This window comes from Solanum verrucosum, unplaced genomic scaffold (assembly GCF_900185275.1).
Source record: "Solanum verrucosum unplaced genomic scaffold, falcon-dt-bn FXZP01000261.1, whole genome shotgun sequence".
Lineage (NCBI taxonomy): Eukaryota > Viridiplantae > Streptophyta > Magnoliopsida > Solanales > Solanaceae > Solanum > Solanum verrucosum.
In genome coordinates, this window is record NW_026019969.1 from 5,557,585 (window position 1) to 5,572,702 (window position 15,118).

General features: G+C 36.3%; 1 protein-coding gene across 1 annotated transcript; it reads left to right on the forward strand.

Annotated features, from left to right (window-relative positions):
- Nucleotides 1-9,195: 9,195 nt before the first annotated feature.
- LOC125816033 (uncharacterized) lies at nt 9,196-15,030 on the forward strand. The gene is made up of 9 exons (XM_049495628.1): nt 9,196-9,494; nt 10,448-10,535; nt 10,997-11,110; nt 11,773-11,855; nt 12,048-12,162; nt 13,597-13,688; nt 13,799-13,864; nt 14,299-14,392; nt 14,677-15,030. The coding sequence occupies exons 1-9, from the start codon at nt 9,229-9,231 to the stop codon at nt 14,785-14,787; spliced, it is 1,029 nt and encodes a 342-aa protein (XP_049351585.1). The 5' UTR covers nt 9,196-9,228; the 3' UTR covers nt 14,788-15,030.
- Nucleotides 15,031-15,118: the final 88 nt, after the last annotated feature.

Sequence of the window (15,118 nt, forward strand, 5' to 3'; positions counted from 1 at the left end):
TGGATGGCACTGAATGGCCGAAACCGATCAACTCAGATGCAGTCAAGAGATACTATGTGTGAAGTTTCAGTTTGTATTTTCTGTCATTTCCTTGTAATCGTTCTGTTTGCTTGTAATCGTTCTGTTTAAAATCTTCCCTATGTAATGAACTACGTCTGACCTGAATTCTCAAAATGAGATACGTAGGCGGCCTATGTCGGCCTCGGTCACCCTTTTTCCCTTTTAATATTTCCTTTGTATTTGAACTACGTTCGACCTGAATTCTCAAGAATGAGATACGTAGGCGGCCTATGTCGGCCTCGGTCGCTTTCTTTGTAAAATTCCTATTTTGTTAATCCTTGAGGGGAACTACGTTGACCTGATTCCTGCCTCAACGGGATACGTAGGCGCCACAAGGGTTCGGTCATATCTCCCGTAAGATTCCTATTTTCTTTAAATAGAAACTGGGACAGAATTTTTGAGAGGGACTCAAAAATTCTCGAGAAAAGATCTTTCCAACAAAGTCAAGACTGAAGTTACTTTGAGATTTGTAACTTGGGACAGAATTTTTGAGAAAACCTCAAAAATCCGTGATTTGCTCACCAATGGTTAAGGATAAACCAAGACAGTTAACTGGGACAGAAATTTTTGAGGATGGCCTCAAAATTTCAACCGGGTCTATCGGCAGTTTAGAACAACTTTGAATACTTCCCAACAAGAATCAGATAGATCCCAAAACATCAACTCCAAATGACGTCCACTAAGTTTGGCGTGACATGACACTTGACAGTGACATTTTTCAAATGCTACTTTTTGAAAATCTAATATATATATTTTTTTTTAATATTTTTTAAACTTTTCCTACATGTTTCAATTATTTTTACATAAAAATGTTTTGTCTTATCTATCAAGAAGCGGGAGATCGGAGAAATCAACCGGAGATAGCAAGACAAGGAGCAGACAACCGAAGAGATCAACACAGATCAGTTCATTTTGTAAAAAACTAAAAAAAATTCTGTGGATGCAGGTCTATAGGTTTGCCTCAAGATCGGCATATTCTTCTATTCAATGAATATGAAGAAGTCAAAAGGGCGAAGAGCTCTCCGAATTGACAACTTTTCTGTGGATGCAGGAAATATTTCATGCTTCTTATATTAAGAATTGGGAATATGAGTAGCATTAATTTATTCAAATTTTCAGCAAGACAAGGTTCATAACGAACATGCAATCATGTTCGGAGATGGGACAAATGAAAACCTTGAAGAGAGAAATATTATTATTTTCCAGCAAACTAAGATACCTGGAGGATATTTATCTGCATTATATTATCAGATATGATAATATTCTTACCCTGAAGGTTATTTATATCGTATTGTCGAATGAGACGATACCACTACCCGGAAAAAGTCATTTATATCGTATTGTCAAATGAGATGATACCACTACTCCGAGGGTCACTTTTATTTATATTGTCGATTGAGACGATATCACTACCCGGAGAGTCATTTATATCGTCTTGTCAAATGAGATGATACCACTACTCCGAGGGTCATTTCTATTTATATTGTCGATTGAGATGATACCGCCATCCAAAAGATACCCAGAAGATCACATATGTTGCTCGGTGAAGCATTATCTTTATTTGGTATCAATGTGGTATCATCAAAAGAAGTCATGCATCACGAGAAAAGAGATTCATGCATTGCAAGAGAAAGTCATGCATCGCGAAAGAAGAAAAGATCCATGCATCGCGAAAAAGATCTATGCATTGTGAGGAAAAGATTCATGCATTGCAAGAAAAGATCCATGCATCGCGGGAAAAGTCATGCATTGCAAGAGAAGATCCATGCATCGCGGGAAAAGTCATGTATTGCAAGAGAAGATTCATGCATCGCAAAAGAAAGTCATGCATCGCGAAAGAAGAGAGGATCCATGCATCGCGGAAAAAGATCAATGCATTACGGGAAAAAGATCAATGCATTGCGAGAAAAAGATTCATGCATTGCAAGAGAAGATCCATGCATCGCGGAAAAAGTCATGCATTGCAAGAGAAGATTCATGCATTGCAAGAGAGTCATGCATCGCGGAGGAAAAGATTCATGCATAACAAGAGAAAGAAATCATGCATCGCGGGGAAGCCATGCATTGCAAGAGGAGAAGTCATGCATGACAAGAAAAGAGATTTATGTATTACAAGAGAAGAAAGGAGATTCATGTATTACAAGAGAAATAAATCATGCATTGCAAGAGAAATAAGTCATGCATCTCGGAGAAGTCATGCATAGCAAGAGAAAGAAGTCATGCATCGCGGAAAAGTCATGCATCGCGGAGAAACCATGCATAGCAAGAGAAGATTCATGTATCGTGGGAAAAGGATTCATGCATTGCAAGAGAAGATTCATGCATCGCGAAAAGAGATTCATACATCGCGGGAAAAAGATTCACTTAGATTCGCCTATCAAAGAAGATTGACATCGGATGCATCATTTTTCTTTGCAACAACGACATCAAAAGAACTATCAACATATTATATCAGCCTATTTTATTTACTTTGACATCAAATGAAGAGTACATTGAAGATTATATTGCAAATATGAGACATAAGCTTTATTTGCTTCACGTCAAATATGATGGAGTTGACGTTAAGCGTTCAAGGAGAGAAATTAAGTGTCAACACGGTAAAAGACACTGTCTCCCATTTGAATTACATTTTTATACTAATGAGTTTTATCTCAGTCTTTGTCGAGAGCATCCAAGAGGATGAATTCTCAAAACAAAGCACAGGTGCGGACGACATCAATTAGGATGCAGCACAACGTGGAACTTTTTCTTAGCAGCGAACTGGGACACAGTCCAAAGAGGAGTGCCAAACTCTTAGGACACGAGCAGATGAGCGACTTCCACCACAGTCAACCACACCCCTATCAGAAGGCATGTGGGTTATTCTTTAGGTTTGTCGGTTTCAATTTCGCATACGGAAATCTTTGGTCTCTACCGGAAGCAGCTTTCCAATCTGAGTGACAATGCACCAAAAGTTTTGAAAATTATGTCTGTGTAAGTTCTTAAGTATGGGTGTGAAGCGCGCCACATTCATGACTAAGAGGTTGCAAACTTCCTTTTCATACTCGACTTACTGTGTCGCCTTTCTAAAACCAAATGTGGTCTAGCATAATAGATTTCCTTTTCAACCGATAGAGTCGAACTGCAAGCAACCTGATTCCTAATGTTTAAGGATATGTAGGCGGGCTCAATGTTAAAATTCGGTTGTATTCCAACATTCACTCTTAAATTGCATTCCCGAGCATTTTGATGTCTTCATAATTCGATATCAGGATGACTTTTGAATTCTTTCATAATCATGCGCTAAATCAAGTATATCGAACTACAAGTGGCCTGAATTCTCATATAGCCTGAGATATGTAGGAAACCCACTTCTGGGGTTCGGCCATAATTCTTAAAGTCCGTACCAAATTACTTTTCCACAAGATGAAGATGTGGTCGGTCAAAATTGGATTAGTCAATTTCATTTTCCTCGGATTTCTTGCATCAATCCGAATACAATGAGGGACAGTTGTTGACACTCAATTTTGACCCTCCCCGATAATAATTAATTTCTGAACTTCTTAATTTTTCAAAAAACGATTTAAAATAATTAATTTTTAGAAATTTTGAATAAATATATAATAGAATAATTTGCAAGTTGTTTCAAATAGTTTGTCACTTGTTATAATTTTTAAATAATAATATGTCTTTTATACAATTATGTATATAATTAGTGTATTTCATAAATATTGGAAAATCGTCTCAAAAAGATTTTGTTCAATTAGATATTTGATTAGTTTGTTTAGTTATCTAATAGTTTACAATTTTGAGTCAATTAGTTAATTTATAATTAAGTTAATTATTATATAATTATGTGTCTAATTAATATATTTTACGAATGTTCAAAAATTGTCTCAAAAGGATTTTAGCTTTATTTAAATATTGGGTTATTTAGTCGTTTATAGTGCTAAATTAATTAGTTTATAATTAAGTTGATTATTTTATTTTGTTAAGATTAAGAAGCTCGTTAATTAATTAATATTAATTCACTTTATTTAATTTTAGCCGAATTCACTAACTAAATCAATTTGGCTATCCCTTAAGCTTTAGTTGGTTATAATTGTAATGCAATTGACCATTTCCTAACTACAATCTTAGCCGCATTTTGCCCCGATTTTGGACCAATTTTCAGCCAGAACTTGGCCCAAATCCTTCTCCAAACAATACAGCCCATTAATGTCTTCAATTTCTAGTCAACATTACACCAAAATCCCAGCCCACTTTTTTTTCCCTTAACCCACGCCCATATGACCCAAAACCCGACCCACCTTCCTTTCCCTTCAAAAAGAAAACCCAAAAGCGTACAACTGCACGCGTCAAAGTCCACACTTTCAGCAGCTTCCAACGTCTCTTCACGCGGCGTCTTCACGGCTAGCAAACGGCGTCACTGCACGGACTCTACGCATACAGGCAGTACACTGCCTCTTGCTGTTGTCTTCTGCTCGTCCCTCTCAATTTGCAGTCCCAGCATCACACATCTTTCGTCCTTGGGCGGTGGGATGATGCCACGTTGCGCCACAAGGACGATGAACTTGATCCCAAACGTCCATCTCCCCTTTCCTCTTCTGGAATGGGGCGAATTTCTCAAAAAAGGGTGTTGGTCCGAATTGGGAATTTTTTTTGATTTTCAAATTGGAATGGGTCTCATTCTTAGGGGAATTCTATCGGTTTCCCGCTCAAAGGAGGAACCCTATTTTTCCCTTGTATAAATAATCTCTTGTTTCTTATTGGAACGGGGAGATTTTTTTTGAAAAAGATATAGGGCTGGCAGTTTGAAGTTTAACGGCTAAAGTGAGAATAGTCGGAAAACACATTATACATTAAAGAAAGCAACGAGGATAGTTAATTCTAGTCTAAGTTTCTTTGCTCGATTTCATTGTCGTCACTCCCTCCAAGTTCAGTTGGGGCTGAGATTCCGTCCGAGTCTGCTGCTCGCCGTTCATGCTAGCATTTGTGGGGTGGAATTTGCTGCTCTCCTAGCTTGTCGTCATCCCGTTCGCTGCCCATAACACGGTAAACAACTCGTAATACTTTTACTCGTTTCGAGTTCGATATGTTGGTGTAAAATCCTGCTCTTTGCCGACTTTGATATGACTCTATGTAATGTGTTTAAATCTTAGTCTTTACTGTCTGTTCATCCTCTCTCTGAAGTTGGTGGTATGTTTTTTTTTTCTTTAAGTTGATTTAATGACTGTTCAAGTCCACTTCTCTGTTTTGTGTTCTTTTCGAACCAGCGGCTGTTGTACTTTTTTTTAAATTTTGACTTGTTTCATTGATCAATCAGGGCACTATTCTATTCTCATTTTGTTGAACTAGTATTCATGTTTTTGTTGTGTGTTTGGAGGGAGTCAAATGCATTAGCTAGCTGAACATTCTATTTCTTATGAATATAAGTTGAATTTTGAGATTGTGTTCTTTAATTTCTTTTAATCTGTTCATATCCTGTTCTGGGAGAAAATCCTTCATATATGTTCCCGAGTTATGTGCTGCTCACTGTCTTGCCCCAAGAAATTTGAGCTCTTCTTCTGTGTCTGTACCGTCTCGAGATAGCTATGCCTTGAATTTTTGGGAATGCCGGCAGCTGGTTGCTATATTTTCCTGGTAGCATTATGATGAAGTCCCGTTTTGGTCCCATGTGTTGGTCTTTTCTTATGTGTATGTGCCCATTTTGAGTCTTATATATATATATATATATATATATATTTATTTTATTTCATTTTGACAAAGTCTATTCTAACCCAGTTTGAATATATACATATGTACATATACGCTTACTAACCATTTAATATATATATTTATTTGTATTAGATTTATTAGTTTTTCTAACCATTTAATATATATATTTATTTGTATTAGATTTATTAGTTTTTCTAACTATTTAATATATATATTAATTTGTATTAGATTTATTAGTTTTTCTAACCATTTAATATATATATATATATATATATATATATATATATATATATGTGTGTGTGTGTGTGTGTCATGTGAATGTTGTAATTAATCAAGGATCTCACCTTAAAAGTGTCCAACCAGAACTGTTAATGCTTGAATATTTTGTGAACCAAGTTTTATCTCTTTAGGATTGTTTGAGAGCATGTATAAGTTTGTCTTGAATTAAATAACAATGAATGCATGATTGGTCTGCCCAACCTCTCTAACCAGTCGCGATGCTAAGCGTTTCGGGGGGGGGGGGGGTGTGATGTTTTCTTGATTGTTTATTTCAGTCGGCTATTTTCTCATTTTATTGGCCTTCCTTTGAGACTTCTAAGTGCTTAATATCCTTCGGTCATCGTTATTAGTCTAAATGCATTACATTTTTATACTTGTTAAATTTTGCTGGGATTCTTAAGATTGGGAAGGTCAGCTTCTCTCGAGTGCTTACTAATTCATTTTATTTTATTTTATTTTTTATTTTATTTTATAGCTAAATCGTGTGTTTGGCATGTTGTTAATTTTTTTTTTTTTTTTTTTTTTTTTTTTTTTTGGAGTTATTGTACCGAAAGTGTCTTATTGCTTCATTTCCTCTCACGAATTATTATGAGTATTACTTATGTATTTTATTTGTTCTTGCCACATGTGAAATCTACCCGAGTTTGCCATGAACTCCTATTTCCCTTTGCATTACAAATGGGCCATTCAGGCCCAATGTTTTCTCCTGCCGAGTCAGCCAGCTACAAGAATTGGAGTACAGGCCCCGGGTTTAAAAATAGCGGAACAGATCGGGAGTTGAAAAGATTAGGCCAAAAGCCCGCCTCTATTTATTCCGAGTTGTATTTTGTCATTTTGGGCCTAAGCCCCCTTGTCATTATTTATTATTATTGCGTAAGTTCTTACGACAGGTGAAAATTTGGGCCAAAGGCCCAGAGAAAATTATTTCTTTCAATTTTGGACAGGTGCCACTCAAATGGGCCTTTGGCCTAAAACGAAATGGGCCCAAATACTGGTCCAGGCGGACAGAAACCAGATCTGGGCCTAACTCTCTTTCCCTCTTTATTTTATTGTGCTCATTTTACTTGCTAGTATTTGTCATTAATCTTAAGGTCGAGAAGTTCAAATCTCCGAAAGACGCCAATTTTGATTTAACAATTAACTGAATCGGTCATCTCTTAACAAAAACTTAAAGAATAAGTTTTACAAAATATTTTCGCTTAGATAATATTTCACAATTCTATTTTTCTCCCTCAAATTGATCCTAACTAACAAAATAGTTCAATTTTGCAAAACAAGTTAAGTCAAAATTATTTTAGCCAAATGATTAATTGTCGGATAACCGCATTAGCGGATATTCTAGGTGCCTTAAAAACCTTCCTAGAATATTAATAAGAACCCCCGAACCCCCTTAAATATTTTCAATTGATTCCCTGTTTTAATTGATTGAAAAAAAAATAGTTTTCTTGATTTTTTCTTTAAAAATTAAGTGGCGACTCTTAAACCAGTCTACAATATAATTTTCCTTATAAAACACCTAGGTCTGTTCATAATCATGGAATCAAGAATCTGACTGAATTCTAGGGACCTAATGGGCGAAAGGAACCCACTAGTGGAATCCCACATACCTGGTGACGAATTCCATGTAGAAATCTTTCGATTTCGGGGCTGGAACTGAAGAAACCTTGTTGCGTTCTTGAACTAGGGTTCTTGACCTTTTTCTCCTTCTTGATTCTAATTTTCTAAGATTTTGATTAATGATTTTGACTAAGGTAAGTTCTAATTATGTTTCTAGGCTTAAACCGATTAAAACCTCATGATTTAGGGTCTAAACGACATATCTTAGGGGTTAAATGAAATAGGAAAAGACCAAAAGACCCCTGAATTAGCTGCTGTCGGAGTGACTGACGGATGGGACTGACGGTCCGTCGATTGGGTCCGTAGGTTGAGTCTGCCCGACAGGGCTTCACTAAAACGGGCATAACTTTTTACTCGGAGGTCGGAATTTATCAAACTCGGTGGCGTTGGAAAGATAATTCAATTATGTATCCAACCATAGGTCATGGGACACATAATTCGTTTTGTGCTAAAAGTTATGACCATCTGAAGTTGACCCAACTAGCTGCTAACCTCATCTACGGTCAGACCTACGGACCGTGGATCGAATGACGGTCTGTACTGGTCGACCGTAGTTTGTGTCAGAGGCTGGTAAGGGAAGTCTCGATCCACGGACATAGACCACGGACCGTGGTCTGATCTACGGACCGTGGGTCTGTCCGTGAGTCGGGACTTAGCCAAATTTTCTGACTGAGTTTTGGGGAAGTTTTCTGTAACGAACCACGGACCTGCAGGACGGACCGTGAGTCCATCTACGGTCCGTGGATGGTGTCTGTGAGTGCCATCTGTAACACCAGAAATCTGAAATCTCTATTTTCGGATACGGGGTGTTACAGTAATTATAACAACTGCATATACTCTATCTTTCTCAGACTCTATTTAATGAAATTTTCACTGAATATGTTGTTGTTGTTATTATCTTAAAAACACTTTTGAGTTACGTTTGAGTTGTGATAGACAACAAAAAATTATAAATATAAACTACACACTCAATCTTGACTTTTTATTTACAGTAAAGCCTTATCCACACGTGTATTTACACGAAGCCAATTAATGTAACACACATGTTTCGTATATATCTCTTACTCCCTTCATTTCTATTTATATGTCACAATTTTAGATGTCACGTTCCTTATGAAATTAAGTAATTTTACAATTGTACCCTTGTTTAGTATTTCCTTAATCAAGTTTTCAATCAATAGAATATGAATTAATTTATTTTGATTAATTAATTTGACCAATGGACATCAAATTTAAATTTTCAAATCTTTCAAGGGTAAATAGGAAGAATAGTGTCATTTATATATTGTTTTTATAAAATGACAAATATTAAGAACCATCTATTTTTAATAAAAACGAAATATAAATAGAAATGGACGGAGTATTTATTATGACGATGTATGAATTACAAACAAATTTCTTACACTTCCTCCAAATCCGAACTAAAAGTACCATTTTCATTAGTTTTGTCCTCCAATTTTCTTTCTATTATTTCTTGGGACCAAACCGTCAAATTAAGACAAGTTTTGTGGCTCTCCACAGCCTACATATTTAACAAACTTATCTCTAGTCTTTTTGGGAGCATTTGGAAGCTCTATGGCATCTGCTTCATATTCAAGCCTCTCATGGTGTTGTGCTCCAATACCGAAACCATCCTTCACAACTCCCTTCTCTTCGTCTCTTTTCCCCTTAAATACTCCTGGGTTTTCTGGAATTTTACTCCATAAATCCGTTCCCAGTTCAAGAACCCATGCCAAATTTGACAAATTTCAAGGCCAAGAAAATCTTGAACCAGACCCACAATTGCAAACAACGGAGGAGGAGGAGGAGGAGGAGGAGGAGGATCAAGAAGAAGATGACAGGTGGGTTTGAAGTTTTTTTCTTTCTTCCGTATTAATATTTGATTAATCTTGACCCTTTCTTTCCAATTCTTCTAGTGCTGTCTATGTAAATAAATATTTTATCGTAGCAAGTTCTTTGGATTATTGAACTAAGAGTACAGTATATCACTAGATTTCACACTGTTAGGATCCTCAGAATACAATAAAACCCCATTCTTGAATTTGCTATTGATTCATTGTGACTCGACTACCGCTGGGGCGAGGGCTCATAGGGGTTAATTGGATTGCTTTGTCTTAAAGAAAATTTGTAGTCCTTAAGTGCATTGTTATGTGAATTTGTTTCATATGAGCTACATCACTGCACACTACATTGAACCATAAAAGAATATATTTGCCTTGTCAAGCTACATATTGTGTCTAGACGGCGGATGGATTTAGTTTGAAATCACTCATCTTATAAGGTAGTTTGTCTTGTATATGTAGTATTAGTAAGAGTCAAAAAGAATATAGTGAAGTAACAGTTGGTGTCATGGGAGAGAGACGTCAAATCACTACTTAAAATTGAAGTTGATGTTGTATAAATCTTATCATTTGAAGATTAGTGTCATTTTAATTGGTGTTGGAGGGAGTTGTAACTTACTTAGAGGGTGATGTGAATTGTATGCAATATCTAGATTTTACATTATTATTTTTTAAATGTTAGTTGCATGATATGTGGATGATATGGTGAAGAAGATTCTTCAAGAGAGGACGTGACTCTAAAGTTCCTTCAAGATTTCAAATCACAAACTCAGAAGTTAGAAAAGTTGGAACGTGTCATTTAGGACTTAATCTCTACTCTTGCATTGTACCTCTGCAATTTGGAGCATGCATTGCATTGATTAGCCTTTCAATAGGCCAAAGTTGTTGAAAGCATTAAAAAGTGAAAATTTTAATGGCACACTATTCTTCCTTTTGCTTTTTGATCCTTACAGCTGCCTGCCTTCTGATTTGGAGGGTGCCGTTCAGCAGTCGGGCCAAGCAGCTGCCTCTTTTGTATCTTCAGGAGGAATGAGAGCCATTGTATGTGTTACCAAGACTACATTCTATACTAATGCAATTGGTTGTCACTAACAATGAGATAATGAAATTTAGGAAATGTGTTGTCCCATCTTAATCTGAGTCTCTTAATGAATCATGTTGCCCTTTCTTCATTTTCTACATTCTGCCTTTGACCTCTCAAGTCCTCCAAATTTAGTATATTATCAGATTCCTGCTGTCTTTCTAATCACGGCAACATAAAATGCCTAGTACCTCATAAGAGAGATGAGTTTGATTAACATACATTTGGTTTTATCGGGTGGAGGAGAGGAGACATATCTTTTCTGATCCGTCTGCTGTATTATGGAAAAGTTATGCGTAATGCTCTATGGATTCCTAGCACTATTTCTTGTTTCCCATTTATAGTACTGGTTTAATCATGATGGGCTAACCATGAGTCCTAAAACTAATCGGTGGAAGTTCAATGTGACTTTCTTCCTCAGGTTGAGCTCTTAATACCACAGCTTCAGTTTCTTGATGATGAGGGTGCACAAGCTGAATTATGGGAACTATCAAGAACATTTTTGGAAACACTTATTGAGGAGACGGGATGCGAGGTTAGCTTAAAAATTGTGACAATACTAGTAATCTAGTATAAAGATTTTGCGACATACTCCCTATATCCCTTTATATATGGAAGTACTTGACTGAACAAGAAGTTTGACACAGATATTATATTAGTAGTAATGGAAGTAAATATTAAAGTAATGTAGAAATAAGCATCATTCTTAAATTTGAAATTTAATTAATTAATAAGTTTAAATTATCGAAAATCGTGAAAGTTGTAAAGAAAGGAATGCTATACACATTTTGGGACATTCCAGAAATGGAAGACTTTCATTTAAATGGGAACAGATGAGTAATAAGAATCTGTCCCTTAAACTTTATAGCAAGATTTACAAAGAGTTCTATCTGCACAGGGGTGAAGAAACAGTTGAGATCTATGGTATCATAAAGGTGTGTATGATCACACTGTTTGCAGTATTCACTATTCAGAAACATTTCCAATGTCAGCTGCATATAACTTAGACTGCTTCTAGGATCCATCATTCACGAGTTTCGATGGCGCCCAAAGTATTTCTCGGTCATCATAAAAAAAATAAAACTCAAGACTGCATCTAGTTTTCAGGCCCTGTTATCTTGTCCCATACAGTATGCAAATATAGATTTAGCTCCTTATCCATGTTTAATTACTAAGGTCTAAAACTTTCACTGCTAGAGAGTTAAAGCCATTTTTCCAGATGCTGGAGCTGCCGCACTCCTGAAATATCGGTGGAAAGATGCTACATTTGGATTCGCCAGGTAGACATTGTTACATGAGCATTCTCTGTCAATGATTTGATCAGTAGTGCTTCCTGAGTTATAAGAGTTCCTAAAATGGTTCCTCTTTCAGTGGAATACATGAATACAGTTACTTTTAACCATAAAATTGTAATATTATATGGATAGTCGACTAATATTTGGTTGTTGTTCTTGATGTACTTACTAATCCAGTCTAGGTGATCGGAAGCCAGTCAGTAAGGAAGACGAAATTGTAGTCATGGTAGTTCCTGATTATCAGATGCTGGAATATGTAGAGAAAATTGCATCCGATCTCTCAGATGACCCGGTACCCATTTGATATGATTTCTCTTTATATTTGGATCTCTTATTCGTTGAACAACTACTATCTCTCCTTCTCTCTCTGGCTCTTTCCTTGAATAGTTAAAGTGCCAACTTAGCCTCAAAGTACTTGAGCACCTTAACAGCATTACAGCAATTAGATACTTATACTCGATTCATCACAAACTGTTCACTAGAAGTCACTGTAGTGCATTACTAGCTTTATTCTTGTCTGCCACAGTAGAAAAGACAACACATTACTTTTTGAAGCTAGTGCTAACTGCATGTGTAAACAATGGCCTTAAAATGAGGTGCTATTTTTGTCAGTAATCTATACACCGTCCTTCATGTAGTTCCTCATTTTGATATAAACAAAACCTAAAAATGTCTGATTTTAATAATAGGAACCATGACTACCCAAGTTCTCAGAAAAATGTGTGGATTGGCATGCCACTAACTTTATTTTAGTTTCCTTTGAGTTCTGTACCCTGTTGCTGAAAGCCAACGTATATGGGCTACAAAGAAAGGTCAACCATATTATCAGAATGATCTTGTTTTTACTGGATTGACTGATACTGCTGGAAGGTTAGTAATCTGAAAAATCTTCAAATATATATCTTGTGGTAGGAACAAACTTACCAACATATTTATTAAAATGAAAAAGAAACCTTAGTTAGAACAGAGGGAATATGCTAGTTACTTGGGAAGAGTTACATCGAGATGACTTTACACAGTGATTCTTGTTCATAGGTCTTTGAGAATTAGCTATAGAAAACTTAAGAATAGAAGAATATTGCGTTCAACCTTCTTCCAAGATTGATGTGTTATCACTGAGTTACATTGAGATGACTTTACACAGTGATTCTTGTTCATAGGCTTTGAGAATTAGCTATAAAAAACTTAAGAACAGAAGAATATTGCGTTCAACCTTCTTCCAAGATTGATATGTTATCACTGAGTTTATACTCATTTTTCCATTTCTCTTTCGGAAAATGAATTTTGGAGAAAGCATTTAATTGAGCGGAAGGCAAAGGGTGAGGATCAAAGATCTTATCAGAAACTTGCTTCAACATTTTCGTGTTGCAGTATTGTAAGGATTAAGAAGTATGTATGTGGTCATGTTAAAAAAAAATGGTCCCTGAGATTTGATGATGGATTGTATGAGAACATTACTTCATAACTGCTGAAATGGGAATATGAAGATAGTGTGAGGTTTGGTTAACATAGATTGTGGGAGTCAGTCAGACAGCTATTATTTTTCGGTCTGCTAAGCTTGTACCTTTCCAAAAATGAAACTCTGATGACAGGGATTGCACTTAGACTGAGGAGGCGTAGATGTTTTTCTTCTCAGGCTTTTTCTCTTCAAACTTCTAAAAACAAACCTATTCACATTAGACAGAGATGGTATTTTTCTGTTAATGATCTATGGTTATTTTGTTAGCCTAGGCCTCTTATCATGTGGAACCCGCGTCTAATTAGTGAGGATGTCGGAGTGGGGATCAATGTACGCAGGCTGCGGCGCAATTTTTTAAGGTAATTTTGTTTTCTGCAACCTGGCGCCGTCTTTTCTTGTCAATGTGAATTTGCGAAACTGTATAACTTTCCCATATTTTGACGGATTTTTTTTTGTTTTTTCACTGCAGCACCTTTACTGTGGCTTACTCAATGAGACCTCTACCAGATGGCGCTGTATTTAGATGTTATCCCGGGTAAGGAATCATCTACTTGATCGTCACAAAACATTCCCAAATGAATAGAGTTCTAGTTGGAGGTTGAGATTCTGTGCAACTATAAACGCATGCTGTGTTACATGGTTAGACAATAATATCATGAAAGACATTCAGTGTCTTGGCAAGCAAGCTTATCTCCCTTGCTTACAAGTTCTTCCACCAACCTGGTTCAGTTTTGCTAAATGACAGACTAGATGCTGAATGATTGATGCTGTGAGCTATCAAAATTCCAACATAAAACTAAATTGAACTAGATTGGCTTATTATACTTGTAAGTTGTAATTTATCAAACATGATGTTGCATAACATTGGTTTTGGCAACTCTTATAGATTCTCTCTCTGTCTATCTGTTGCATTTGATTTGCTGGCTTAAAGGATTGGTGTTTAATTGTTTATTTTCTGGTTTACTCCAGATTATGGAAAGTGTTCTATGATGATAAGGACCGACCAAACAGATATCTTCTTGCCAAAGAACAGATCAGCCGTCCAACTATAGAAGATCTGGAGGTTTGTTGCTCCACTACTACTATATATCTAAGTTAGGCCGTAATAAAGTAGTTGTTAAACGTCCTCTAGAAGTCTATATAGTTCAGTTAAAAAAATGTACAACAGGTAAGTCTTGTGCTGCTGATTCCTGTAGCACTGAAGTCTTGAAATTTTGTGTTCTGTTCTTGTTCATAAGTTTCCCATAGAAGAAATATGGCTAGAATACAACGGGGAGAAAACCAAGTTTCAAGAGTCATTATGGACTATGACATCTCTCTCAAAAACTTGGTGTTGTTTTTTCGCAGATAATATATGGAGGTGTGGATGAGAAGGAAGATAAGGGCCCCTCACTGTTAAATCAAGCAGCTGGAATCTTCTCTTCTATAAACCGCTTCATGAAAGTCATTTCAAGATAGACCGTGCCTTCACTTTTTAACACAGAGGCGTAGTGCTGAGCATTCAACTAAATGACACAAACAATCAGCACCAGGATTTGCTTGTAAATGCACTCCTCTATCTATTATCAGTTTGCAGATCTTTCAGAATGGATTAGCAGAGTATATATCAAATTACTTGGTGCATTCAGTTTCCTTGATCAGAGAAGTTGTGGTATATTTTCAAGGAACTCTTTTGTAATTCTATTTTTGTTCAAACAGAAAGAGAATCTTCCACAATGGTAGCAAACAGTTCACTTTTCAGAAATCAGATAATTTGATTTGATCCCTTTATGTCCCAAAGGAGCATACT